This window comes from Crocodylus siamensis, chromosome 13 (assembly GCF_052110815.1).
Source record: "Crocodylus siamensis isolate JL-2025a chromosome 13, ASM5211081v1, whole genome shotgun sequence".
NCBI lineage: Eukaryota > Metazoa > Chordata > Crocodylia > Crocodylidae > Crocodylus > Crocodylus siamensis.
In genome coordinates this window covers 10,992,402-11,019,233 of record NC_143407.1, presented here as the reverse complement: position 1 = coordinate 11,019,233, position 26,832 = coordinate 10,992,402, and the positions used below count along the sequence as shown (strand labels likewise).

At 53.7% G+C, this 26,832-nt stretch overlaps 1 protein-coding gene across 1 annotated transcript; it reads left to right on the top strand.

The window, feature by feature from the left end:
* Positions 1-1,770: 1,770 nt before the first annotated feature.
* Positions 1,771-16,372, top strand: CSF1 (colony stimulating factor 1). Its single transcript, XM_090026125.1, has 9 exons — positions 1,771-1,858; positions 3,489-3,608; positions 5,984-6,046; positions 6,644-6,823; positions 7,787-7,967; positions 9,309-10,486; positions 11,206-11,261; positions 11,842-11,897; positions 12,895-16,372. The coding sequence occupies exons 1-8, from the start codon at positions 1,838-1,840 to the stop codon at positions 11,894-11,896; spliced, it is 1,854 nt and encodes a 617-aa protein (XP_089882251.1). The 5' UTR covers positions 1,771-1,837; the 3' UTR covers position 11,897; positions 12,895-16,372.
* Positions 16,373-26,832: the final 10,460 nt, after the last annotated feature.

The following is a 26,832-nucleotide window of genomic DNA, read 5'->3' as shown; positions in this document are numbered from 1 at the left end:
TCCTATTTACTTGCTGAATCAGGAATTCATGGTGACAGTGGATCTCGGTGATATTTGAGCGTTTGGTCACAGCTACACACGTATGTATGTATCCCATGCCCATATCTACCCCATATAGGCATGTGCACATTCCTCCACACCAAAAGATATGTTCATTTACATATACTTTGCAACCAAATGTACAGAGGCATCCCTGTATACCTCACACACACAGACATGCACGCTGGCATACGCAGCACATGCACCTAGGCATGAAAACTGTGCATCCTCCCTTTTAGTGCATCTTGACCCATTAACTAGCACACTGCACACCTGTCCACACATTGGTACCTGCTTCTATGTCACACTCACATATCCACACTGAAACTCTCACTCGTTTATGAGGGCATGCATTGACATACATGCTTTGCAAGGAGGCATATCCAAACCTCACGCACACAGTTAGACTGTCTATACAGATAGTGTAAGAAGATACTGTACAGGTGGTGTAAGAAGGATGTCATGGCTATGGTGGTCTTCAAATGATGTGATGGTCCTTTCTTAGGACCATCTCTTTTATTGGATCAACTATGTTGCTGGGATAAAGTTAGACAAGCTTTCGAAGGGAAGGGATTCAGGGACCTGAGGAAGCATGTCTTCTTCCCTTTGAAAGCCTGTCTAACTATCCCAATGATAGCTGGGCCAAGAAAAGAGATCACCCTAGGAAATCCTGGCCTCGGGCAGGTATCATGCAAACACTTCTATTTTTGCCCTGGGGGAGGCATCTAGGATGATGGGCATGTGGAAAGGTCTACGCATTTCAGGTGACAGTCCCCTTCCAAGGGGCGGCCGAGGCCCTCAGCGCCCCCCTACGTGGCAGCTCTGCACTCTTACGCCCACTGTGACACCTCCCAGGCCGTCACCTGCCCACACACCCACCCCAAATTGCTGAGCTGAAGTTCACACCTGCCTGTTGACAGCTCTGTTTTTTGCTGGTATAATCATGTTACCGGGGGGGGGGGGGGTGTTTCTATGCTGTTATACTGGCATCCCTGCCCCCTTCATAGGGGCATCCCTCCCCCTTCAGAGGGGCATCCCTCCCCCCCCATCAGAGTGGCAATCCCTCCCCCTTCAGAGGGGCATCCCTCTCCCCTCATACTGGCATCCCTGCCCCCTTCATAGGGGCATCCCTCCCCCTTCAGAGGGGCATCCCTCCTCCTTCATAGGGGCATCCCTCCCCCTTCAGAGGGGCATCCCTCCCCCTTCAGAGGGGCATCCCTCTCCCCTCATACTGGCATCCCTCTCCCTTCATAGGAGCATCCCTCCCCCATCAGAGTGGCATCCCTCCCCCTTCAGAGGGGCATCCCTCTCCCCTCATACTGGCATCCCTCTCCCTTCATAGGAGCATCCCTCCCCCTTCAGAGGGGCATCCCTCCCCCTTCATACTGGCATCCCTCCCCCATCAGAGGGGCATCCCTCTCCCTTCAGAGGGGCATCCCTCCCCCCCTTCATAGGAGCATCCCTCCCCCTTCAGAGGGGCACCGTGCATCCCTCCCCCTGTCACGCAGAGTGGCGGCCCTGCATCCCTCTCCCTTCATAGGAGCATCCCTCCCCCCGCAGGCTGCGCGCGGTCACCGGGGCCGGGCCGGGGCCGGGGCCGGGGGCGGGCGGGCGGGCGCCCCCGGCCGGAGCGGCGGGCGCGGCGGGCGAGCGAGCGGCAGGCTGTGAGCAAGCAGCTTGGCTCCCGGCCAGCGTTTCCCATAAAGCACATGCTCGCAGCGCTTATAAGGCCGGGCCGGCGGCGGGCGGCGGGCGCAGTCCGTGCTCGGCGCAGAGCGGAGCTGCCCGGCCCGCCGCCATGGCCCGCCTCGGCCCCAAGGTAGGGGCGCCGCCGCCTCGGGCCGTGCCCGCAGCCCGCACGCAGGGGCTCGCTGCGGCCGACAGCCGTGCCCGGGGGCTCGGGCGCCCTGCCGTGGGGCCCGGGGCAGTCAGCCCGGCGCCGCCTGGAAGCCGCAGCGCCCGGGCCCGCGTGAAGGCGGCGCGGGGGGGGGGAGCTGCCCCGGGCCAGGAGGCAGCGGGAGGATGGAGGGAGCCGGCGGGCTCGGGCTGGCAGGCGCTGGAGTTGATGCTCCGGGGCACGGGGGCTGCATCGTGGCTCGAGGAAGGGTGCAGGGTTGAGCGGACCCAGCACCAGCTGCTTGGGGGGCAGGCGCAAGAAATACCTCCGCTGGCCTCAGGGAAAGTTTCCTCCTGACCTCCAGGGTTTCTGAGGTCAGAGCTGCCCTGAAGCAGGGGAGCTGTCAGCCCCTCCCTCTGTTGGGACTCGGGATATTTTTGCTGGCCATGGAAGAGCCATTCCCTCTTTGCATCCTGCTTAAATCCTGGCCTCTCCGGGCTCCTGGTGGCAGCGAGTCCCACTGGCTTGATTGCACATTGCACGCGAAGGAGTTTGTGGGGCTGCCGCCCAGGCATAGCCTGTGTTCAGGAGTGGTGAGGGGGCGGGGGAGAGACCTTCAGGCCGGGGGGCTGCTCCCTGGAGGGGTGCGGGAAAGGGGGACACAGCTGCGGCTGCTGGACTCCAGGGTGTCAGCAGAGCGGAGACGGGGCTGCAGGACAGGACGGGAGAGGTCGCATGCAGAGCGGGGGAGGACCAGAGGAATAGCGTGGGGTGGGAGTTGGAAGGAACTGAAAAGGAGGAGGAAGGGGGGTGAGAGAGGGCTGGGGGGAAAAGGGCGAGGGGAGAGGGAGGCAGCGAAGATGGTGCAAACTAGCAACAGGGACACTGAGTGGCAGCGCCAGCTTCCTGCTTTGCACGGAGCCGTGCCCAGACTTGTGTCTGGTGGGGACCTGGCGCTGAGACTGCGACCAAGCAGAAGGCAGCGCTGGGGAATTCCCAGCTCAGCTGCTCCGCTGACCTCCTGCTCCCTCCAAACAGCAGCTACAGGGGTGAGGACAGGAAGGAGGGGTTTGATGGGGGAGCAGGTGGGGGGAGCAATGCTTAGGGATTAACCCTGTGGTGCCCCTTAGGAAGGAGGCTTGTCTTGACCTCTTCTCTGCAACAGCCCACAAACAGCAATGCCACGTGTGACTTACCAGAAGTGCCAGGCCATGCCCCACTCTGCATTGGGCAAGGCACGTGTCTCCTGACAGTCATGTGCCCTGGCTGCGCTGCTGATGGGGCTAGCACCAGTGAGAGATGGGTTAACAGTGCAGATGGGAGCTAGATAGATGTACCTGGGGAAAGGCAGAAAGCAAGCAAACCAGTCCAGGGAGTACCTGTGTGTCTGGGACAGGGGATCTTTAGGCCCATCCCTGGGGCATTGTGATAGATCCAGCTGTTGGCACAAATTAATGCAAAACAAAGCTCGTTGCTTTTGGTTACGTTATTGTGATACTGAGCAGGCAGGAAACTGCCAAGGAGCTGCCGCGGGTGCCTGGGGGCATGGGTTCTTCCACACGAGCTGGAAGGTGCATGTATGACTTCCTCTTTCTCTCTTTCCCCTGCTAAGACACACCTGATCCCCAGAGCCTGGCTGGCTCTCCTGTTCGTGGCCTGCTGCTGGACACAAAAAGGAGACTACTGCAACCAGATCATCACCGACAAGCACCTAAATGAACTGCAGGACCTGGTGAGTCTTGTGCCTGCCAGCATGGCCCGGGGAGCTGGAGCAGGATGGAGTTAGGCCGGAGCCCGGGGCCAGGGGAAGCTGGTCCGTGCCTGCCTCAGCTGCCAGCGCTGCGTGCTGATGGGAGGGTGGCACTTGCTGAGGTGGGTGCCTGGAAGTAGCGAGGCTGCTGTTTATGCCAGGGAACTGTGGCACCGTTGGGGCAGACCAGCTGCCCCAGCTGGGATGAGTGCGTATGTTCCACGTGAGCAAGCACAGCAGGGCGAGCTCCCCAAGCAGAGCACCCCCGCGGAGAGAAACATCCCGGGCAGGCACCTTTCAAAACAAGGGGGAGGCAGGTGCAGCGTGGAGCCGAGGGAAGCGGAGACATCTCCCAGGGAGGTCTTGTGCCCGGGAGAGATGGGGCTGTGCTGTGAGCGGGAATCAGCTCTGTCAAGCCGGGTGGACTGGATTGTTGGGACCGGGCCATGAACACAGGGCAGCCAGAATGAGAAGCAGAGAAATAGAGCTGGGCTGGAGCTTTGCAGCCACCAGCTGTTTTCCCTTTCACTGGTGGTGGGGAAGGATGAAGAGTGGCAGCAGTAAGGAGAGAGAGGAAGGGACAGAGGGAAGCAAGGAAGAATCACTTGTGTGTTAATCCATCCTTCCCCATGCATCCGTATCCTGCACACGCTGTCTCTCCCCACTCTCTCTGTTGCTCTACTCAGCCTTCCCCATATACACTGCGTGCTTGTCTATCCACTGTCTGCCTGTCCAGCCACCCCCCTCTAATCTTCACCATGAGGGCAGGCGGCAGGCAGACAAATGACTGTGTAAGGGCATAGTTCATAGGCAGACAGATAGAGAGGTGTGTATGGGGAGGGATAGATAGAGAAGTATGTAAGTGGAAGTGGAGGGGGGTGGTGCAGTGCTATTTTACTTTGAGAAGGGCCTTGCTAGCATGCTTTTCAGGGCTGTGGGCTGCGGGCTGCGAGCAGGTGCCAAGTGGTGTAAGCTCAACTGAACAGCAGTCACTTGAATTTTAAAAGAGAGACAGGTAATGCTTAACCTCGGGCTCCATATGCTGCTGCCACTTCAAGGGCTCAGCTTCCATGGCAGGAGCCAGGCTGCCAATCCAGATGTGGTGCTGCCAGTCAAAGCATTAGGTTACTAAGCCGGGGTTGCTGCATTGGCACAGGTGCCCGTGTCTCAGCGCCTGCAACATCCTGAGCTGAGCGGAGCCCTCCCTCCAGCGGCTGGTGAGCCATCCCAACCGTCGGGCACAGAGACTGAAGTTGGGTAGTTCAAATGAAACCTGATGGTTTCTGGGCTGCCAGAGGTACTTTCCCTCTGGCATTCTTCAGGCTGGTGCAGCGATCGCAGCCCTGCACCCCTCCTTACCCACGCAGCCTCCCTGGCTCTGCTCCGAATAAATGTTTTCTAGTAACCTCCCGCTCACTGCAGGCCTTTTTCCCTCTGCAGATAATGAAGCAATTGTTCACAATAAGACATGCTCTCCTGGCAGCCCTGTCCCTTCTCAGCCTGAAATGCAGGCTCCAAATCATTCTCTCACTCCTCAAAGGAGCTTTGCCTTCTGAAACAGAAAACCTCTCCGGCCCAGGGGTCCTTTCAGACACAGAGAGTCCTGCGGCTCTGGGACCCCCGTGAAGTTGTTGTGTAAACTGCTGACTCAGCACGTGAAACAGAAAGGGGAAAGGAGAAAGGGGATTTAATGGTTTCTTCTGTCCAGGCATCTCCTTGTTTGTTTGGGGGAAGATTAGGAATAATCCCAAGATGACATTCTCAACCGGGCTACGCCTGTTCATAGCACAGCGCCGCCTACCTTCTGACTGCTTTGCCTCTGGACCGTCTGAATTGTACAGAATAAAACGCATCGTGCCATTTGCACCTTCCAGCACTACGGATCCCAGAGCATTGCAGAGAAAGCTCTTTTCCCCCTAGGGAGAGGAGCGACAGCTGCGGGAGCGAGGGGCAGAAAGTCCAGCCAGGATACATTTGTCTGTTTATGAGCTGGGCTGTCCCTTGCAGGGTGTGTGCAGAGTAGGAGTGCTGGCTGGGTTTGAGATCCACCTGGACACCCAGAAGTGATTGCTCCTTCTGTAGCTGAGGTGACGAATGCCTGTGCCAGGTGTACAGCACCTCAAGAGCTGAGTCCACACTGCTAGTGAGCCCTGCTGTAGCATGCCTGGGGCTTGGAATATCAGGCCTTTGACTCTGGTTGCCCCATGGGGCAGTGGGTCCTATCCAGAATAGCTGGGCTCATCCTGCACTGCAGGCTGTCTCCTAACCAGGGTCTGTGAGGCCTCAGACAGATCTGGCACCTGGTTAGATGGAAGTGTGAAGGAGTTGCTGTCTAACCTGGTGGTTCTCTGTTGCAGATTGACACACAGATGATGAACGCTTGCAAGGTCTCCTTTGAGTACATTGATGAGCAGCAGTTGGTGAGTGCACTTTATCTGCTGCTTGAAGCTGAGACGGGCCTCATAAGGTCACATTGTAGTGTGCATGGCAGCTGGGAACCGGCTACGGTGAATGGAGGGCCCGTGGTCAGGGAGGAGGTTAAGCAGGTCTCTAGGGGACTAAGGGTTTGTGGCTGAAATACCTCAGATGTCAGAGATCTGGGTTTAGGTTCCAGCTCTGCCACAGACAACCTGTTTGAGCTTGCACAGTCACTTAATCCTTCCATGCCTCAGTTTCCCACCTGCAGAATAGTGCTGGTAATCCCTCCTTTTGGCCATTTAGCAAGCCCATGAGTCTCTTAATAGCTGTATATCCAGGACTTAGCCTGGTAAGGTCCCAATCATAACTGGGTTTTGTAGGTGTCACTGTGATGCAACAGAAACTTCTGGGGAATTTTATACCTTTCATTATGAAAAATGCATTGGTTTGGGGTCACCCACTTTCTGAAACACACCTGACAGCTCCTTCTACAGGGCCCCTCCATTTGGGTCAGGTGCAAGTCAGGCTATGCAGGTGTGCTGAGCTGCATCGTGCACCTGCATAATGGACACTAACCTGTTGATTTTTTTGCCTCCTAGAACAAGCCGATCTGTTTTGTCAAGGCAGCTTTCCCGCAACTGAAGAATATCCTGGATAAAATGGTGTACAAGAAGAACTCATCCAACTTTGAGAAAGCAAACAACGTGAGAGAGATGTACACCAAGATTGACGAGAATGAAGAAATATGCATTGAGGAGCAGGATGAAGAGGAGAAAGAGGTACCTCCAGATACCAGGCTCTTTCGGGGACCAGGAGGAGGGCATGTGGCCCTCAGTGGAAGGGAGCCGCTTGGTTTCTTCTGGTCTCTGAAGCAGGGAGGATGTCTAAGCCAGGGAAGGGACAACACAGGGATCTGCAGGGGCCATGCCCTTAACCATGAACTGTGGTCACTATCGGACAGGAACGATCATCAAATCCATGCGGAGCTAATTAAGAGAGAAGCTGGACTTGTGGGTGGATGGTTAGCAGGATCCCAGCCTGGCAGATGAAAGAGCAGAGCCGAAACCACAGAGCTGGGAAGATTCCCAGCCAGTCCCAGCTGTCTGCTAGAGCCTCCCTTGGGCAGAGCAGTGGAAGTGCTCAAGAGTCTTTGGAGGTCTTGAGAGACCCTAGAGCCATCCTGCTGGGTGGGGGTCTCTGAACAGCATGGTGTCTTGGGCAATCCTAGATGCAAGCTAGTTCCCAGTTTTGCATGGACATTATGAATAACAGGACACTATCAATGCTATTTAACCTCTTGTGCGATGGGCTGTGCGCCCAGCTGCCTCCATCAGGCTTCCTCTGCCTGTGAGCTCCCCTGCAACCTGCATTAGGCAGAAGTCACCAGAGGACTCGGGGCACAGTCGGACCCCTGGGCAAACCCAGCCCAGCCATGTTCATCTCGTTGGTGTTCTTCTGCCTGCATTTGCCGCAGCCCAGTGCCCAGTGGGTGAATGGTCCCGATCCTGCTCTCCCTGGGGGACGTGGCAAAACTCCCTTTGATTTGAGGGAGAGCTGCATCAGACTCAGTGGGCCTGATCCTGCTTTCCCACCACTGCCTTCCAGGGGGCTGTGTGAAGAGAGTCAGGTCATACTCTGGATGTGGCGCTGATTAATGTTTAGGAGTCAGTGCAAGCGGGGCGATAACATTGTTTCTGCCATCTGGTCCATATTCTGGTTGCTGAGCCAAGCTCTCTCATTAGCTTTCCCAGGCCTGCGTGAAGGAGTTCAGTACCCCTCCCGAGGAGATGCTGGGACTGGTGAAGAAGTTCTTCTCCAAGGTCAAGGACCTCCTGGACCAGAAAGTAGATTTCAGACAGGACTGCAGTGATACCTACAGGAAGCTGTGCTCAGCCTCCAAGAAACAGGAGACCTCATCACCAGGTAAGGACCCTAGGACAGCTTCTTCCCTCTGAACGCATGTGCATGTTGTTTGCAGCTTTATGGATGCATCTGTCTGATGTGTGTGTCTATGTGTGCACATGGGTTTGCACACCCATAAGCATTTGTTTCCACACATGGGCTTTTCTTGATGTTTCTGGGCTGCATTTGTCTGCTTGCACCTCCCTGGGTGGAGAGATGCGGGAGTGAACATTCACGGTGCACACCTAGGTATATGCTGCTCCCATTGCTTCTCAGAAATGAAGCTCAAGGTTCAGTTCAAAGGAAGGTCCTCAGCTGAGGGGGGATGGGGTGGAAGTCTCTGCCTCCCTTTGCTGCACATTTAGGGCTGTGTGTTTGGCCGTGTTGATGGAGGATGACGCTCTCGTCTCTGCTATTTCTGACTTGAACTGAAACCAGGAAGTTCAGAGGCAGGTGCAGATATTAGCAGCATGAAAACCTTTACAGCCAAACCGCAGAGCTGATGCAGGTTGGGCTGCAGGCCTGAGGCCTGGGCTTGAGACAAGAGCGCAGCACTGGGAGTTGGAAAGCCTGGATTCCTCTGCCACTGACATGCTGGGTGACCTTGGCTAAGTCACTTCACTGCTCTGTGCCTCAGTGTTCCCCACCTGGGGGACGGTGCTTCTGGCCTCCCAGGCAAGTTGCAGGGCTGCCTGGCTACCCCTTGGGGAGCACTGCTGTGCTGGAGTGGAAGAGGCAGCGTTCTCCTCTCTGCCGCCGTGGGGTCCATGTTCCATGTTGTATGTTTGCATGCTTACCACGAAGCAGCTGTCATCCATCATCTGTGTTCATCACAAGCTGGGACTGTCCTGTGTCTTGTCTGAGTCGAGGGGACGATGGGAAACTAACAGCCCCTCCCTTTGGTCCTGCTGCTGGGCCCCCTGCTGCTGGCGACAACCTGAACCTCAGATCCCTGCCGGATTAGGGGCTGCTGTTGTGAGGACCATGCCAGCCTGTTCACTCTGCTGCCTTCCCTCCATGCCCGTGTCCCTGCTCACAGGAAACAAGCACATCTCCTACTAACCACTAACTGCTCCTTCCACCCAGCTCACAGGCTTCTTCCCTGACTCCCTGGCGGGTCTCATTTTACACTCCTCCGGGACCCTCCACTCCCCATGGCCTGTCCCTGCTCTGCCCAATGTTGTGTCCTAACCCCTCTTTCTGGGCTCTCTGAGCTCCGTATTGTTTTGGGCCCCTTTCTGTGGCTCTGGCATCAGCCTGCCCAAGCTCAGGCTTTGCCCTGGGACAGGGGGAAGGGGTTGTCCCCTGCTCTCTCTGGAGGCTGGTGACTCTATGGCCCTTCTTTCTCTCTGGTTCTTTCAGGTGTGGCTGCCCAGAACTGCAACTGCCCTACAGCAAGTCCCATCCCTGGGCGACCCTCAACCTCTCTCCCTCCGGCCTCTGTCACCAAGCCCTTCCCCTCCACTGTAGCCCGCCAAGGCAGCGAGGAATTTGCTGCCGGCACCCACCCACCACACAGCCTGCCTGATACCCTGCCGACTCCCACCAAACTAGATGGCAGCATCAGGCCTCAGGCATTCAGGAGCACACACAGCAGCACAGGTACAAGAGAGCTCCTGGGCCCCTGGGCTGGCACGTCTGCCACCACGTCCTCACCACCTGCAGAATCGGAGCCAGTGCCAGCATCACAGGGACATGGGGATGAGTCCACCAGCAATGAATCCCTCCAGGACCCTGCTGAAGCTGTCGGCCAAGAGCCCCCTAGTACGAAGGGCTTCTCCATCTCTCCACCTAGCTCAGCCCCTGATGAGAGGATGTTACAGAGGGATGAGAATGGATTCCAGGATCCTTTTCTGTCCTCCAGAGCTGGAAGCATGCAGCTAGGGCTGGCTGGGCATGGCAAGCTCGTTTCTGCTTCACCTAATCCACTGCCTGTCACAAAAAGGCTGCATACCAGGGCAGTGGAAGATGCCACCTCTGCTGCCCAGGCACCCACAGGGACAGAGCCAAGTGATCACTTGATGGAAGCCAGCAGCATCGATGCCACATCCAGCCCTGGCCCTGGCAGCGTGGAGGCAGAGGATGCCTTGGGGCTGGCCTATGCTGACAGTCCAGGAACGCCCCTGCTCAGCGAGCTGTCGCTTGGCCCAACTCTGAGTTCCAAGGAGCCGATCTCAGTAGCACAGCATCAGTTCTCCAGGATGGCAGCCACCACTGACAACCCAACCCCTCCTGAAAAGCACCCCTGGGAGAGTCCTTGGCACCCAGCAGGGCAGGGCAGAGGGCCAGGCACACAGCACATCCCTGAGAAGAGAGTGGGGGGAAGAATTCAGGGGCTGTCCAGGTTCAATGAGCCCGATGACAGCATGGCAGGGCCTCAGGTTGACTTGAACTTCATTCCTCCGAACACAGACCGGCGCAGGAAGGAGGCGAAGCTCAAAGAGAGCAATTGGGAGCCCCTGATATACACGCTGGCAATTAGCATCCTGGCGGTCCTGCTGGCAGTGGGAGGCCTGCTCTTCTACATGCATAAATCCAGGGTAAGATTCCCCACCATATCCCTGCTCCATAGTGCAAAGGACTCCATGGTACTGGCACGTAGGAGAACAGCTGTTCTTAGCAGCTGTGGGGTACATGGCACAGCCCTGTGGGCGGCAGCAGCAGTGCTAGCTCATGGGTTAAGTATGCATCACCTCCTTCCAACTCTTCACTATCAGCCCAAGAGCTGGAGGCACCTTGGGAGCAACCCACTCTTTAATGAGCATGTTGAATTGGGGTCCTAGTGCTCAGAGCAGAGACTGGGTGTCAGGATGCCTGGGTTGTGTTCCCAGTTCTGCTGCTGACTTCAGGAGCTTGATCCCTGCCTCGATTTCCCCACCAGTGAAAGGAGATGACAAGTTGCTTGGAGGTGCTGGGGGAAAGAGGGGCAGTGCTAGAGAAGGACAGAACTGTTTGGGGGGGCTGTGACTGCAGTGGGATTTGGGCCAAGGTGGGGAAGGGTGTTTAGTGATGCACTGCTGGGCAGGGAGCGCCTCCCATTGCAGTCCCCTGCCTGCCTCCACCCATATTCCCTATCCCCAGCTCTGGTTAGCGCTGAGGACTCTGTCCCCCAGCATCACTGAGGACACTGCCCAGTGGAGGGAGTGAGGGGAAAGGACCCACCCAGCAGCTCTTCTCATTGAGGCAGCATGGCCCCACTTCACTCCTGACTTCCTTCCAGCCCCTGTCTCAGTGCTCATCCTCTGTTTCCTTCATGCAGACCTTGGAAAGACAGCTGCAGATGAGAGGGAATGACCTGGAACAGCAGGAGGGAAGGTAAGAGGCTGTGGAGACTCTGTGGCATGGGTTATACAACCAGGAGATGTTGCTTTCTGGGCATGTAGTTCCTGAGGTGAAGAGGGAGGTGAGGCGTATTTTTCCAGTGCAGTCCTAGGGGTAGCTTGGAGGCAGTATAGACAGCTGCCGAGGTGCCTAGCTAGGGTCTAAGCTCTGCAGTGGTTCACACTGTGGCGGGAGCGGTTCATACAGTGGTTCAAACTCTGTCTGGAGCCCTGGAGAGACCTGATCTATTAGGTCCACGGCACGGATTTCGGCTCAGAGCATCAGTAATGGGATGTCACACGGTAGCCCTCCCCTTCCCTCCCCTTTGACACAGTCCCACCGCCCAGGAACCTGCTGGTGAGAGCACTCATGCAGGAACAGCCTGGGCTGCAGGCCCTGGCTGCTGAGAGCTCAAACCCATGTCTCTGCCTCCCCACGAATTCCTCGCCATCCCCTCCGCCAGGTGACAGAGCAGCAGGGAGGATTACACTGTCATACCTCTCCTCCCTCCGGCTATCACTCGGCCTCACCTCTGGGCTCAGTGTTAACCCTTGGGCTTTGCTTCCCCTTGCAGGCTGCTGCATGAAGCACAGGCCTGTCTGCAGCTGCAGGTGCAGAGAGAGCTATGAGGTAAGCCCCCCACTTCCTCCCTCCCTACTGCCAGGGCCTGGGGCACAAGCTGGGAGGGGAACGGGAGCCTGTTGTGAGCTGATCACCTGATGCCCAACCAGCTGCTAGCAGGTTCCAGGTCACCTAGGGATTGTGCAGGACCTGTAGCAACGAGGAATTTAATTAAAGCCATCCAGTGGCTAAGGACTGTATCCAGCCCTGGCTTATGTGGGTGTAGTGCCATTAAGCGGAATAGGGAATAGCTGCAGTAGCTCATGCCCGCGAGCTTCTACGAGAGAGAAATTGGTTCCTCTTGGCAAGTGACGCTGCTCTGACAGCCACTCTGTGAAAAGATACCCCCGAGGGGGATCAGGTCAGTTGCTGGGTCTGCACTGAGCTCAGTCGTGTTAGCACAGCAGTGCTGATGGAGCTGGTTACCAGGTGCCAAGGAGTGACCCATGTTTGAACTATGAAGCCATGACTACTGAAGATGGGCAGGGAAAGAAGAGCCCCTGGTGTGCTCTCAAATCCCAGAGGTGCTTGCAGGGCTGGGGGGAGGGAGGTCCCTTTACCTACAAACTGGACCGGTTTGATGTGGAGTCACTGACTGGCAGGGAGCCAGCGTCACACAGTAGCCCTCCCCTTCCCTCCCCTTCGACACAGTCCCGCAGCCCTCAGCCTCTGGGTTGATCATCCCCTTTACATATGCACTTGTGATCTCCGGGGCTGTCACTACAACCCTGCTGTGTCGCTTCACTTAGGCTGGTTTCAGGTTAGTGCCACTGGGTCCATGAACAGTATAGACAGTCGTGTCGCCCCAGGGCTCGGCGGCTTTCCCCGAGGGAGCAGGCAGCTTCTGGCAGATGTGCCAACTAGAATAGCAACCAACTTCTTGCTCCCTCAGCCTAGGGCATAGCTGAATGTGAAGGCTCACCCTTCTGCGGGCACCCCCTGCCCCACCATGGCTCCCTACAGGCGGGCAGTGCATCGGGGTCACATTATCTCGTTTCCCTTCCAGCTGGGCCTCTCTTGTCATGGGCAGCGAAGCTGTGTGGGGCTTGGACTCCCCTTGCTTCTTGAGGCGGGGAATCTCAGCACTGTCTGGAGGAGAATCTGCACTAGCTGGACCCCACCTTCATCTCCCTGGCGATGATGATGCTCTCTCTGTCTCTTGCTCTTGCTCTTCCTGTCTCTGAAACATCATCAGGAAAAAAGCCAAGAAGGACACTAGCTACTTCTGGTACCGGAGCCCAGCTTCCATGTTGCCACAAGCCCCAGCGAACTGCTCTTCTTGCCTTGTGCCAATGGAGGAGCCGGAGCGGCCTTGAAGGAACAGGAGACAGGGCCCCCACAGACCTGCTTTGGGAAGGACAGTGGCTTGCTTCTGATGAGGCAGGCCTGGAATCGTGGTGCCGGTGCTCTCCACGGTGCAGAGGGTCTTCTGACTCCAGAGGGACTTTCTCGCCGCGTAGGATAGCGTAGCAGTCGCTGGCTCGGTCCATGCTTGGTGGTGCCACGGAAAGCTCCATGGTGAGGCATGCCCGGGCAGCAAGGGAGGACTGCACTGCATCTGCCCGCTCACCGTTGCTCCCAGTATGTTCCTTGCCAGTGACTCTGGATCCCAGGTGGATGCTGCAGATGGGAGGGACCAGAGGGCAGTAACCTGGGGTCTCCTTGTCCTTCCTAAATTGGCTCCCTGGTGTGGGTGAGGAGGGGGATTAGCTGCTTCTTGCTAGGGCTACTTCTGCCCTGCCACCTGTCTATGAGCTGAGCCTGTCTGTCTCCTGACCCTTTGCTCTTTCTGCCCCGGCATGCTGCAGTTTGGAGTGATCCCCCTCTTCAGATGACCACCAGCTGCCTGTTGGGCAGATCACCCCCTTTAGGATGCCATTAGCTACATGCATCGGCCAGTACATCCCCACCTGTGTGTCCCCTTTTTGCCCCAGAGCTGTCGTACCTGGGAGCTTGGTTTTAGCTGGGACAGGCAGTGTTTGCCTCATTCCTTCCTTCACACCCTGGGCTGGAGGACTTAGGGGGCAGGATGGTGTGTTTGGCTTCCTACTTGCTGGGGCTCCCATGCATGGGGCTGGAATGCAGCAGCGTGGTGCATTGCACCCCCTCCCTCATCTGCCCCGACCCCCACCGAGAGGTTGGGGCCTGGCAGAGAGGAGAGGGGACCTGCACCCCATTGTCCTTGCTTCCACTTCCCTCTTCCATTCCCAAGAGGTGCTGGAGACCTGGCACTGGGAGAGCAAACTGGCTGATTGAGCTTCCAGTTCCCAGCCCCAAGGGGAAGCCAAACCTCTGCACTGTGAATACGCACTGCTTTGCCTGTGTTTCTGCCCTGTGGGCACCTGTGCAGGACATGCCAGAGGTAAGCAACTGTGGGTGGCCTGGCTCAGCGCCCCTGTCCTGTGCTCTGGGCCCCTGCCTCTTCCTTCTGGATCCTGTGCCTCTAATTCCAACCTTCTGCCTGTCCCTGGCCAAGGGAAACCTGTTCCTGGTACTCTGCAGCCAGTTCGTTAAGGACCCCGAGCTGGCCTCGGGCTGGTAGAACTGCCTTAATCATGTTTCTGCTTTAATGTATTGGATAAATTTTATCCTGTAAAGTATTTTATTGGAGGGCGCAAGCGTGGCCAGCCATGGGTGCGGCGGTCAGGCCCTGCGCGTGGAGCAATAGGCATGAGCTGGTCTCATGTCATGGACCGGATTTTCATGACTGTGCTTTAACGTACTGAATATGTCTTATTTTCTAAAGGACTTTTTATCCAGTAATGTGGGTGCAGCAGGCACAGCCCCAGGCTGGCGTTTGAGCTCGCATGTGTATCTCACTAGGGTCACGTGGGACTTGTACACTGCCAGGGTATCAATGCACCTTGTGGATGTGGCGAACCTGTGGTATTGTGATAGTGATCTGTGCAGCTTAGGATGCAAGCAGATGTCATCCTGATCTGAGCCAGGCTTTAATCCTGTGTATAGCCCCCTCCCAGCTCTGCTGTTCTGATGACTAGGAGCTTTTTTAGCCCTCAGTGGCTGGGGGTATCTGCCATCTCCATTGCAAAGCTGGAAGAGGTTAAGGCACCTGGCCCACATAGCACAGTAAATCAGTAAGTCAGAACCAGGATTGGATCCCAGGACTCCTTTCTGTTAGACCAGGTGCAGTAGGCCACTGGTCTCCCATTGCACTGTTGAAATACCCCTGTCCCTAAATCCTGGTTATTCAGTTTGTGGAGGCTGCTTCTGTCAATGATGCCCCCAAGAGTGTCCTACCTGCACTGATTTTCTGGTCCCCCTCTCCACTCCATTCAGAGTCCTCTCATGGCCTCTCCAAGTAGGAGGACTGCCCTTGCTGGACCTTGCAAGTTGGCCATCTTCATGTCAACCTCATCTCTTCTCCAGGACCCTCCACCAGTCCATGTCAACTTGTATGAAGGGCCAGGGCCCCAGGGGGTGCAAATCAGCCTAACTGCAGAACTGTGCTGATTTACTCCACTGAAGGTCTGGCCCCAGATCGGAAGCTGGGGCCATGTGTCATAGCCTCTGTGTTTTATTCTACCCAAAGACGGAAGGGTATCTATTTAAGTCAATGTTTTTATTATTCACAGTATTAATATTTTAAGCATATTTATTAACTCCAAAGGTACAAGCCATTCCAAAAGAGCAATGTGGCATGTGACTGGAATGAGATACACACGCAGCTCAGGTATCCATGGCACATAGGGTGTCTTTACACGTGCTCCGGGGGTGGGGGGGGGGGGCGCTTTAATTAGAGTGGCTCAGAGAGCCACTCTAATTAAAGCACCTGCAGCATCCCCGCACTTTGAAATGGTGATGGGGGTGCTTTACTAAAGCTTGTCAAACGAGCTCTATTTAAAGTGTCCCCCACCCCTATTTTGAAGCGCAGAGATGCTGATACATGAGATGCGGAGGCTGGCATGCTAATTAACACGCTCCAGCAGACTCCATTAAGCGAGTTTGCTCCGAAGTGCTGTAATTACAGTGCATCAGAGCAGCCTCGTGGCACGTCTACAAGCACCCACAAGAGTCTAATCTTACATGCTCAGGTTAATTCAGAGATCAATCCACTGACCTCAGTGGACAATAGTGTTGTAAGCAAGATCAGACTTGCACCAGATAATACCACTTTCTCACTGGTGGTCTGGATCCTCACGAGGCCTAAGTCAATGGATGTGGCAATAGACAGTTCTCCACTGACTCACGCCAGCTGAGAATCAGGCCCTAGCTACCTAAGCTGTGGCTGCTGCACTGAAGCCAGGCACCCCGTCACATTCTCGCTCGTGTATTAGCCGATCAGAGAGTAGCTTCTGATTTTGTGGGAGTTACTGTTTGGTTCAGAATGTTGTTCTTTTTTTTTTTTTATACCCTGACATGGTGAATTATTTTATATGAAGTCATTAAAAAATGATGTTTATTTAAAAATAGCGAATGGCTTGTATATTTAATAATAATAAACACGGACGTGTAGCACTTTTTAACCTCCGCGTGGAGACTTGCGTTTTTTCCCCATTGCTAAGTGCCCACTTGGCTCGGTAGACAAGGAACATGGGAAGCAGGCAGGTTATGTTGTGAATGGGACCAGTGGAGGTGCATTTACATCAGGAGTTCCCTGGGGCAGGGACTGTCCTGTTCTAATGCTGTGGTTTTCAACCTTTTTAGACTCAAGGTACCTCTTAACAGGCTTGAGGCCCCCCTTGGAAAATGCCAGCTCTTCGTTTTCACTCATTTTTTGACTACAGAAAAGTACTGGTAATGGTTTTAACGCTATGGATTCCTTTTTTGATCTCTGGGTTTATCATGTGAACTGTGTTTGCACACCTAACAGTACTAAAGTGCATCCTGTGGCACCCTTGAAAGGATCTCAAGGCACCCCAGGGTGCTATAACCCTCTGGCCTCATGCAACAGACTGCTGGTGCATGGCCGGGGCTCTTGACTACCCTAGTGCACACAGTGATCATAACTAACATGGTCAAGGCATTTGTTCATCAGGGCATAAGACAGTCTCTACCTATTCCAGGTCTGGTTGAACTGAAATGAGGGAAGATTATCTGGGGAGGGGCTTCCTCTGAAGCATCTGTGCTGATGACTCTCCAAAATAGGAGACTGGATAGAAGATCATTGGGGCCGATCTGGTGTATCAACTTCTGTGGTCCTCAAGGGGCTTAGATGCCTGGATGACAGACAGATACAGACAGAGGAGTGTGGTGGTGGTGGGGGGAGCTGACCAGAGAACATAGTGCACAGAGAGACTGATTGGACAGAGCCTGCTAGAAGATGCCAGAGAGGCAGACAGATATACAGAGATATGGAAACAGCACTGGCACAATACCTGCTTCCTGGATAGCTCAGTACAGGGAGCCCTGGAAGCCCCTCTGCAGGCACTGGCCTTACCTCCCGTGCAGCCTGTCGCTTTTCCCCTCGGCCTTTCCAGCACGGGCTGACATCAGAACTGCCCTAACGGCTTGAGCTCCAGGAACCAGCCTGCTCCCACCCAGGGTAATCCACGTAGAAGTGAAAACCAGCAGGCCAGACCAGAGTGGTGGATCTGAGGCCAGACTGACAAAACCAGGCAGGCACTGCGGTGGCAGCTGCATGGGACACCAGAGCTTCTGCCTTTGATTAAGTGCTTTAACAGCCCATTAAGAGTGGGGCCAGCAAGTCTCTGCTGACTTTGACCTCTTCCTGTTGACATGTCCCCATGCTCAACAAACCACGGATGAGAGTTAAGATTAGCATCCTCCATTCAGGCCACTGGGTTATCGAGTCCTGTTTCCTCCTGCTGACAGTGGCCTACATGTGATGTTGCAAGGGAAGATGAACCTTGAACCTCCCATCCTGCCTCTGGGGGGCTTGATCCTGTACCCACAGTATTCAAAGAGGACCGGATGGGGCTTGCAGATTATCTAGGCAAAGCTGTGCAAAGGGAGCCATGGGGATAACACCCCTCTTGAATCGGCAGGCGATTCTTGTGCATGGACCTGGAGTCCCCTGGGGTATCTCAGCATCCAGAACTACTGGGCACATTCTGAAAGGGTCAGGAACAAGCCTCTTAAACCCAAAGTAAAAATATTCACTCACAGTAATTGCCTTAATGACTTCCTGTAACCACAAATTCAAGCACAATGTGAAGAGCTGTTTCCTTATATCAGGACTAAAATTTGCAAGGACTGAATTCTGACATGTAATTGCTTGTTCCCCATATGTGGGATAAAACAAAAGGGAGCCACTTAGCTACCATCATTTTTCATACTTAGAATAAAGTTTCCTTTGTGGCAGATGAGTTGGGAAGAGAGAGATTTTTATCCTGCCTTGAAGCCTTAGAGTTTGAATGCAGATCAGCACGCCCAGAGCTCAAGGGTATTATGAACAGGGGTTTTGGTTTGTAGCTCTCTGTGATGAAGCACGACTTGGAAAGCAAAGGGTTAACCTCAGCTCAGTTTTTGCCTACATTTGCACAGGATTTTAGGGGAGAACTGTGTAGGATCCTTTTCAATGGTTTGTGAACCGTCCAGGAATGCTCACAATGCTGTGCATCTGTCTGGCCCCTTCCCAGCTTTTGCTGGCTTATTCTGATAAACAGGATCCCTTGAGGATCGTCTGCTGAGTCATCCGTGCTTCCTTCCCACTTCTAAGAGTCAGAGGCTTGGAGACCCTGATCCTCACGTATATTTATATGGGCCTGGATCCATTCGCTGCCTTTTCAGGAACTGGGACCCAGTCCTTATGTGGCTAGTTTTCCACAGAAGTTGCAACTTAATTGTAGGGGAGAACTGAAATGTTAATGTTAGACCACAGAAGTCTTGAAACTGGAATTATGTTCTTCAACATAAGCCTGAGCATAACTGAAGCAGAGACATCTGCCTGAATATACAGACAACCTGAGACAAAAGCCCCTTGGATAGAATTGTGGCTTCCCATTCATTATAATAATAAAATTTTGCCCTTGAAACCTAACCCAGGCATTAACTATTCACCTATGAATGCTTTAGTGGAAGTACTAAGTGAAGATGCTGCCATGGATTGTGGAAGATGTTGGAGCAGGATGCTGTGATCAGCACCCTGCTGTCATGGCTACTTGGGTGGTATGTGTGAAAGCTGAAGAACACCAATCCCCATCTGGTCCAGAACGAAAGTCACCCCCATACCTTTCTCAGTGATAAACAGGAGATGAGTCCCCATCCAAGGTATGTAGTTAGAAACCTTAGTGCTTCCTGATAACTGAAACCACTTCCCCACATGCTCTTTGTTTGCAAAAATCGTGTCTGTCTCCTGCGGAGCTGCAAGGACTTACATGTCTACTCCACCCTGACTTCTCCTTTGACCTAACTTCAAGCAACGGTAGGAAAAAAATCAGTGGGACATTGAAAACTCGTGGATAGAGTGATGGAAACCAGCCTATCTCCCTTGAAGAAATGCAGTTTCAGAGACATTCAGTACCAGAAGAAGCCTAGTCTGGTCTGACCTTTTACAGAGTGTGGGCCAGAGCATTTCAGCCAATGATTCCTGATTTACAGCCTCTTTGTATCTCACAGTGAGTTAAAGCAATGTCGCAAAAGGTACTGGATGGAGAAGACTGAAGGGAGTGGGGAGGTTGACAAGGCAGTTTTGCACAGTTGCCTGGTACCTTCCAGGACTCTGGGTACTGTCGATTCCTATGCTAGAAGGAGCTGTTGTGACCATTTAGCCTGAGCCGTGTGCAACACGCTTCAGAGAGCCTCACCCAGTGATGTCTGCATCAAGACATAGTTTCATAGTAGCTAGGGTCAGGAGGGACCTGAACAGTTCATCTAGCCTGACCCCCTGCCACAGGCAGGAATGAATGCTGGGTTCACAAGACCCCAGACAGGTGATTGTCCAACCTCCTCTTGAATTTACCCAAGGTAGGGGCGAGGACCGCTTTCCTGGGAAGTTGGTTCTAGATTTTGGCCACCCTAACTGTAAAATATTGCCTTTTGATCTCTAACCTAAACCTATTCTCCATCAGCTTATTACCATTGTTCCTCGTCACCCCAGGTGGTGCTGGGGAGAAAAGGGCTCTAACTATTTCCTGTTGATTTCCCCCGATGAGTTTGTAGGCAGCCACCAGGTCCCCCCTCACCCTCCTCTTGCTGAGGCTGAACAGGTTCAGGTCCCTCAGTCTCTCCTCATAGGGCCTGTCCTGCTGCCCTCTCACCAAGCGGGTGGCCCTCCTCTGAACCCTCTCCAGGCTGGCCACATCTCTCTTGAAGTGTGGCGCCCAGTACTGGATGCAGTACTCCAACTGCGGCCTGACCAGTGTCACATAGAGGGGGAGCATCACCCCTCTGGACCGGCTTGAGATGCACCTTTGGATGAATGACCAGGTATGGCTGGCCTTGCTGGCTGTGGTCTGGCATTAGCGGCTCATGTTCATCTTGGAGTCAATAATAACTCCAAGATCCCTTTCCGCCTCTGTGCTTTCAAGAGGGAAACTCTGCAGCCTGTATGTATGCTGTGGATTCCTTCTCCCAAGGTGCAGCACTCTGCATTTGTCTATATTGAACCCCATCCTATTCTCATCTGCCCACTTTTGTAGTCTGTCTAAATCTAGTTGCAGCCTCTCTCTCTCTTCAAGTGTGCCCACCTCGCTCCACATCTTAGTGTCACCAGCAAACTTGGACTGCATGCTTTCCACCCCCTCGTCCAAGTTGCTGATGAAGATGTTAAGCAGTGCGGGCCCGAGGACCGAGCCCTGGGGGATCCCACTTCTCACATCTCACCAGGTTGAGTACAACTCGTCCACCACTACTCTCTGGGTGCGCCCCGTCAGCCAATTTTTTGCCCATCCGACTGTGCAGGCATCAATGCCACAGTCGCTTAATTTATTGATGAAGATGGGGTGAGAGACAGTGTCAAAGGCCTTCTTAAAGTCTAGAAAGACTATGTCCACAGTGACACCATCATCCAAGGATTTAGTCACCTGGTCATAAAAGGCAACCAGGTTGGTCAGGCAGGACCTGCCTTTGATGAACCCGTGCTGATTGCCCCTGAGCATGATCTCCCCTGCTGCCCCCCACAGATGTGCTCCTTGACGATTCTCTCCAAGATCTTCCCGAGCACCGAGGTGAGGCTTACAGGCCTATAGTTACTTGGGTCCTCCTTCCTCCCTTTCTTGAAAATTGGGACCACATTAGCTAGTTTCCAATCCCCCGGCACCTGGCCAGATGACCAGAAGTCCATAACTTCTGGCTGAATTGGAGCAGATGTTTTGGAGAAAAGCAGCCAGGCTCAAGCGATAGATTCCAGATAATGGCAAGCCCTGCACAGCCCATTGGCAAGTTGATCCCCCCCCCCACTATTTCATGAATGAGCATTTTCTGTCTTAGGTGGGCCACTGAGTTAAGGATCAGCAGAGAAAGTCTCCCTGCAGATGCTAGGCAGTGCTATACATAGGAAGGTTAGCAGCCTACTGCATTGCACAAGCTTGTGACCAACTGGCTCATCAGGTTTTTCAGTATGAATTCCCAGAATTTGCTTTCATTCTGGGAAATGATACTAAGTGCATCTTATTTTCCCAGAGGGCTGGGATGCATGGGGACCAGAGCTGTCATAGGACAATATTCTGTCTGTTTTTTGGAGGAGCTGGGATGAGAGCTTGATCCAGACCCACTGAGTCAGTAAGGAACCACCTCCTGACTGTCTGGTTTTGGACCATAACTTAAGAGTTGACTAAGATTAATGGTGTCTGGGTTTGGGATTGGGACAAAACTATTATTTCCTGGAAATATAAATAGGTGCTCACTGTTGGCCAATCCTTCATTAACTTTATTAATTAAGCTGTGAACTTAGATCAAAGGATGACATTTGAAGGGAATGTGAACCTCAAGCTTCAGGCCATTTGTGATTCATCATAATTGCTTCTATAATGGGAACAGCCCTTTACATTTCCAGGGGGCTTTACCCATTTGGAAGTGCCATCCGGAGGCAATGATGCCAGACTAGGCAGAGCTCTGATTTAGTCCAGGGCAGCCATTCTTTGAAAAGGGAAGAGCAGGGATACAACGGGAAAGACAATGTCCTCTACCCTTGGTAAAACTGCCTTAAAGGAGAGTGATGGGGGGAAAAAATTCTCGCTGATGTTACACACTCTCTATATGCGTCTTTAGTGAGCTGCCAAGTCTGTTTGGAAGGTGCACCTTCTTTGTCTTCTCTGATGCTGACATATCTCCCTGCAGGACAGGAGTGAGGTGAGTTAGGAGCACTGAGCCAAGCCAACACAGCGTGCTTGACCTAAGTGCTGTACCACTGACATGAAATTTTTCCCAGCAAAAGGCTGGTCCCTACCCAAGCAAACTGGTTGATCAGGAAAGTGGTCATCTAGCAGTGAGGTGCCTGGGCAGAGAGGCCCTGATCGTCACCCGTTGAAGCTGAGCAGGAGGTCTCATGGCAGAGAGGTTTGAGAGGTTACAGGAAGGTGGCAGCTTCTCCACTCAGAGAAGCCAAGATAAGGAGAATAGCCCTGGGGGCCTGATGAGGTGGGAATCCCTTTCCTGAGCAATGATGTGGGAATCCCTGTTTTCCTGAGCCTGGATGGGCCCTAAAGGAGGGGCCAGGGAGAGGGACGGGACTTGTGCTTGGAATATTTGTTGTGTGCTATGCGCTAGACTTGCTTGTAGTGGGGCAGGCTTGGCCTCTGCTCAGGCTGCAGCAACTGAGACAGCAAGCAGCAAGTACTCGGCGGTCTCCGTAGTGGAGACAGCAAGGGCTACTGCCCAGGCCAAGCCGAGAGCTCAGTTCGTTGCAGTGGCCCTACGCTCAAATTAAACAGAGGGAAAATCCAGCCCTAAGCAGCAGCCTCCAGTGTGACTCCAGCCCTGCTTGACAGCTATGCTGGTGGGCCCAGATAGGGCTTGCACTTGGGATGTTTGCTGGAGTGAATACTTTTGTCCCGGGAGAGTAGGCGGAGGGGAGCCTGGGGTGGAATTTCCCCAGTACCTGGGAACTCAGTAAAAAAAAAGAGAACAGCTGGCGCTTCAGGCACTGGGTGTGGAGGGAGCACAGCCAGCTCTTGAGCATTAAAAGGGAAGGCTACAATAAAGAGATGGAAGTTGACAATTGCCTGTGTTTACAGGAGAAGGGTAGAGGGTAATTAGCACTAATCCTTGGCTGATGGAAACACCTTAAAGGAAACCTCAGAGCAAGGGAGCTGCTGCATTCAGGGCTGTGACTGCTGACTGGCTGTACTGACCTATACTATGGAGGTTTCCATGAGACAGGAGCACTGGCCTTACAGAGACTGCAGAGATGTAACTATAGCAAACCTCACTCTCTGCTGCAGGTTTGTCCGCAGCAGTGTAAGGATCATTGATGTGAGGTGCCAGCAAAGGCTGAAGCTGTGCCCACAGAGCTTGGGATCTTAGCTTCCTCCCAAAATCAGATGGAGTCTGGGCTTGTCTGTGGAGTATCTGCACCTGAAGCTAACTAGCTGGCATTCCCCTGTGCATTGTGCTGCTATTTGTTCTGATTTGCTTTGAATGCAGGCAGGGGGGTAATTGCAGACCTGCTCAGAGGAGAGGTCCCTTCCCTTGTCTCAACAAAAGGCTTGGTGCAGCGGTTCCCAAACGGTGGGCCATGGGTGACCCCAAATGAGGCTGCAACACCAGTGGGTGGCGGGGGCGGGTTGGGAGTGAGGGACCATGCTGAGGAAATGGAGTCATGCTGAGTAAAAATTTGGGAAGCACTGGCCTAGTGGCCCTGAATCTGAAACCCCAGCTCTGTAGCCCCACAACCCTCAAGGCTCTGCTGCTCCCATGACATGCCTGTGAAGTCAAAAGCCAGAAACTGCCCTGAGGTGGATGGGGAGTCACTTGGTTGGGCTGGATTCCCCTCTCTCACCTGGAGACAGATTTACAAGCATTTCAGCCTGATCATCTACTCACTCTCCCCAGAATAAAGCCACTGGGCCTGACTCCCCTTTCAATCACCCAGGTATAAATTGAGTTGTAAAGCAGGAGTGGTTCAGTTGGGCATGATTTCCCTCCCACTTACCTAGGTGTAAATTGGGATTGGTTGAGCCTGAGTGCCCTGTATATCAATCAGAAGCATCTCTGTCGAGGTTGGTAGCCTTATCCTGTTCTGAGTTCAAGGTGTGATAACAGGCAGGGTCTGCCATGTGGTGTCAGACCTGAGATCTGATGTTTTGTGGGGTGTGTTGTGGTCTGGGCTTTCTGTTAAGAGGCAGAAGAGAAGGGGAAGCTTGTGGAACAGGGTGGAGAGAGAGAGGGAGGGAGGATGTAGAAGGAATGAAAGGAACTGGAAAAAAGAGTGGGAGGAAGAGACAGGAACAGAGCGGGGGTGGGAGGGGAAGGTGGCAGAAGGGATCTGCAAGAGGAGCAGGGAGGGGCCCTGCCCTGACACCCATAAAATTCAGCTCTACCCCTATCCCCTCCTACTGCAATTCTCCTCCTTCCCATCTCTTCTCCCCTGGCTGCCTGCTAAAAGATGTCCTTGCGCAGCTGCACGCTGGCTTAGGAATGGGGTGGGCTGGAGCTCTCCTCACAAGGTCTGGTTGTGATTAGGCCTGGCGGACAAAGGCAACTGACCTCTGGTTTTCCATTTCCTCCGTGTGCAGCCTGTAGCTCTCGCTTTCTGCTGCTCTTGGGCTCGCTGGCTGCAGAAATGACAAACCTCCTTGCAAGGGGCAGGTAAGAGGCTGCAGCTTGCAGACATAACAGTGCTTCAAACATGGTAAAAGAGGGGACTTGACTGTCTTGGAGCCTGCTGGGGGACTAGAAGCTGCCAAGTATTTGGTGAACTCTCTAAAAGGTGCACCTCTACCTTGCCTTCTATCTAACAAACCCGTGCTTCTCAATTTGGTGCTTAAGGGTTGGGCTTGCCTTGCAGGAGACAAGGAACCGGTATATTACTCTTCTGAGTCAGCGAAGATCAGAAGCAGCAGCATCCTTCCTTGGACTACAGATAAGGAGATGAGATGGTGTGTCCCTAAATGACATGTTACTAGCCCCATTCCTGGCTGTGTTCAGCCCAGCCTCTACATTGTGGACATGTGAGCATATGTGCATAGACTGACAATGCATGGCCAGCTATCTGCTGACCAAGTCTGTATGCAGCTACACAAGTGTGTACCTAAGCAAGCATGAGTCCAAAAGAGAGCTGGTATGGAGGGGAGGAGAACCTCAGTAGCTGGCTGGTCAAGACACTTCTCCAGGAAGCAGGAGACCTAAGACTACCCTGCTCTAGGTAAAAGGGGCTCTGTAATAAGTAACAGGGGCTTCTTGATGGTGCTGCCTGTGATGCAGAGCCTGTCAACAGCTCTTAGGCCTCCAAACCAACAGCTCTGTGCCTGTCTACCACAGCCCTCTGCCCACCATGTTGCAAGGTTAGACCCTGGAAGGGTGCACAGAGGAGAAGCATTGGTGAGGCCACAGCTGGAGTACGGTGTCCAGTTCTGGGCACCGCACTTCAGGAAGGATGTGGATAAGCTTGAGAAGGCACAAAGAAGGGCCACCTGTATGGTTAGGAGCCTGGACGATGGGCCCTATGAAGAGAGACTCCAGGACCTGGGTCCATTCAGTCTGAGTAAGAGAAGGCTGTGAGAGGTGCCTTGATAGCGGCCTACAGGTACATCAGGGGTGAGTGTCAAGATCTAGGGGAGCAACTCTTCAGGGAGGCACCTCAAGGCACAAGCTAATAGAGGGGAAAATTTAGGTTGGATGTCAGAGAGAACTCTTTTTTTTTTTTTTCTGTAAGGGTTACCAGAATCTGCAACACACTCCTAGCAGAGGTGGTGCAGTTGCCATCCTTGGAGGTGTTCAAGGTGAGGCTGCATAAACACCTTGTTGAGCCTAATAACTTCCTGCCTGTGGCAGGGGACCAGACTTGATGATCTTGCAGGTCCCTTCTGGCCCTTCAGTTCTATGATTCTGCTCCAGTGGGAGCAAGTAGCCAGACTAGAAGCCAGGCCCTGCAACTGCCAGGGTTGAAGCCAGCTCCCTGGGCCACAGTCCCTCCAGCATGTTCCCTTCAACTGGACCTCATATATTCTCCCTATCTAAGTTGTTTGGGGACTGGTTTAGTCAGAAAGCTGGCGAGGGCAGCTGGGTAATGTGGCCTGGTGACAAAAGCACTGTGCCAGGAAGTTGGAGAACTGCAGATTCAAAGATGCTCTGGGCAAGGGTAGGGGCTAGAACCTGATGAAGCTGAAGGCAGATGGAAGTGACCACTTGCACCTGATCTGGCTCCTGGAAGTGCCTTACAGCTATGAACAAACAGAAGTGCATGGCTGCAGAGCACTTTAAAAGGGCCCAAACCCATGAAAATCTGAAGCTGCTTTCAGTAATTCATGTGCACCACCTCCCAGCCCTGGTGCTGTTTTCAGAATGGGGGGTGGGGAGTGGAGGAAGCTCCATCTGTGGTGTTGTTTGGTTTTTTTTGTTTTTTGTTTTTGTTTTTTCTCCCAGTCTGTATGGGGGGGGGGGGTGGATGGGAGCCCCCTTCCCATTCTGAAAACAGCCCCAAGACTGGGAGGGGCATTGCTAAGGGAGAGTGGCTGCAGGCTCAATGGCCAGCAGCTGGATTCCCCAACCCTTGAGGATCCAGCAGCAAATGTCTGGTGGGTCCAAGGGACTACTGTAACTCATAGCACTTCCTGTAAAGCGCTATGAATTACAACAGGAAGCTGTTCTTCTATCTGCACCTTGTGTTTCTTGCTTCCTGGATGCTCTAACCCAGTGGCTTTCAAGGTTTTTTTTTTTTTCATTTGTGGACCCCTTGTGGAAACTTCAAATGGAGGTGCAGACCCCTTTGAACTGTAAGTGTGTGTATTCACAACATTTTGATCACAATCATCTTTTATGCCCCTTGGGCATAATCTGTGGACCCCCAGGGGTCTGCAGGCCAGAGGCTGAAAACCACTGCCCTGGCCACTCAGTTACTGGGGCTATAACATGAGGACCTCCC

Coding starts and splice junctions, on each gene's coding strand:
- CSF1 (XM_090026125.1), top strand. CDS start 1,838: ATGGCCCGCCTCGGCCCCAAG. Junction 7,968..9,308: donor ACAGGAGACCTCATCACCAG/GTAAGGACCCTA, acceptor TGGTTCTTTCAG/GTGTGGCTGCCCAGAACTGC. Junction 11,262..11,841: donor CTGGAACAGCAGGAGGGAAG/GTAAGAGGCTGT, acceptor TTCCCCTTGCAG/GCTGCTGCATGAAGCACAGG.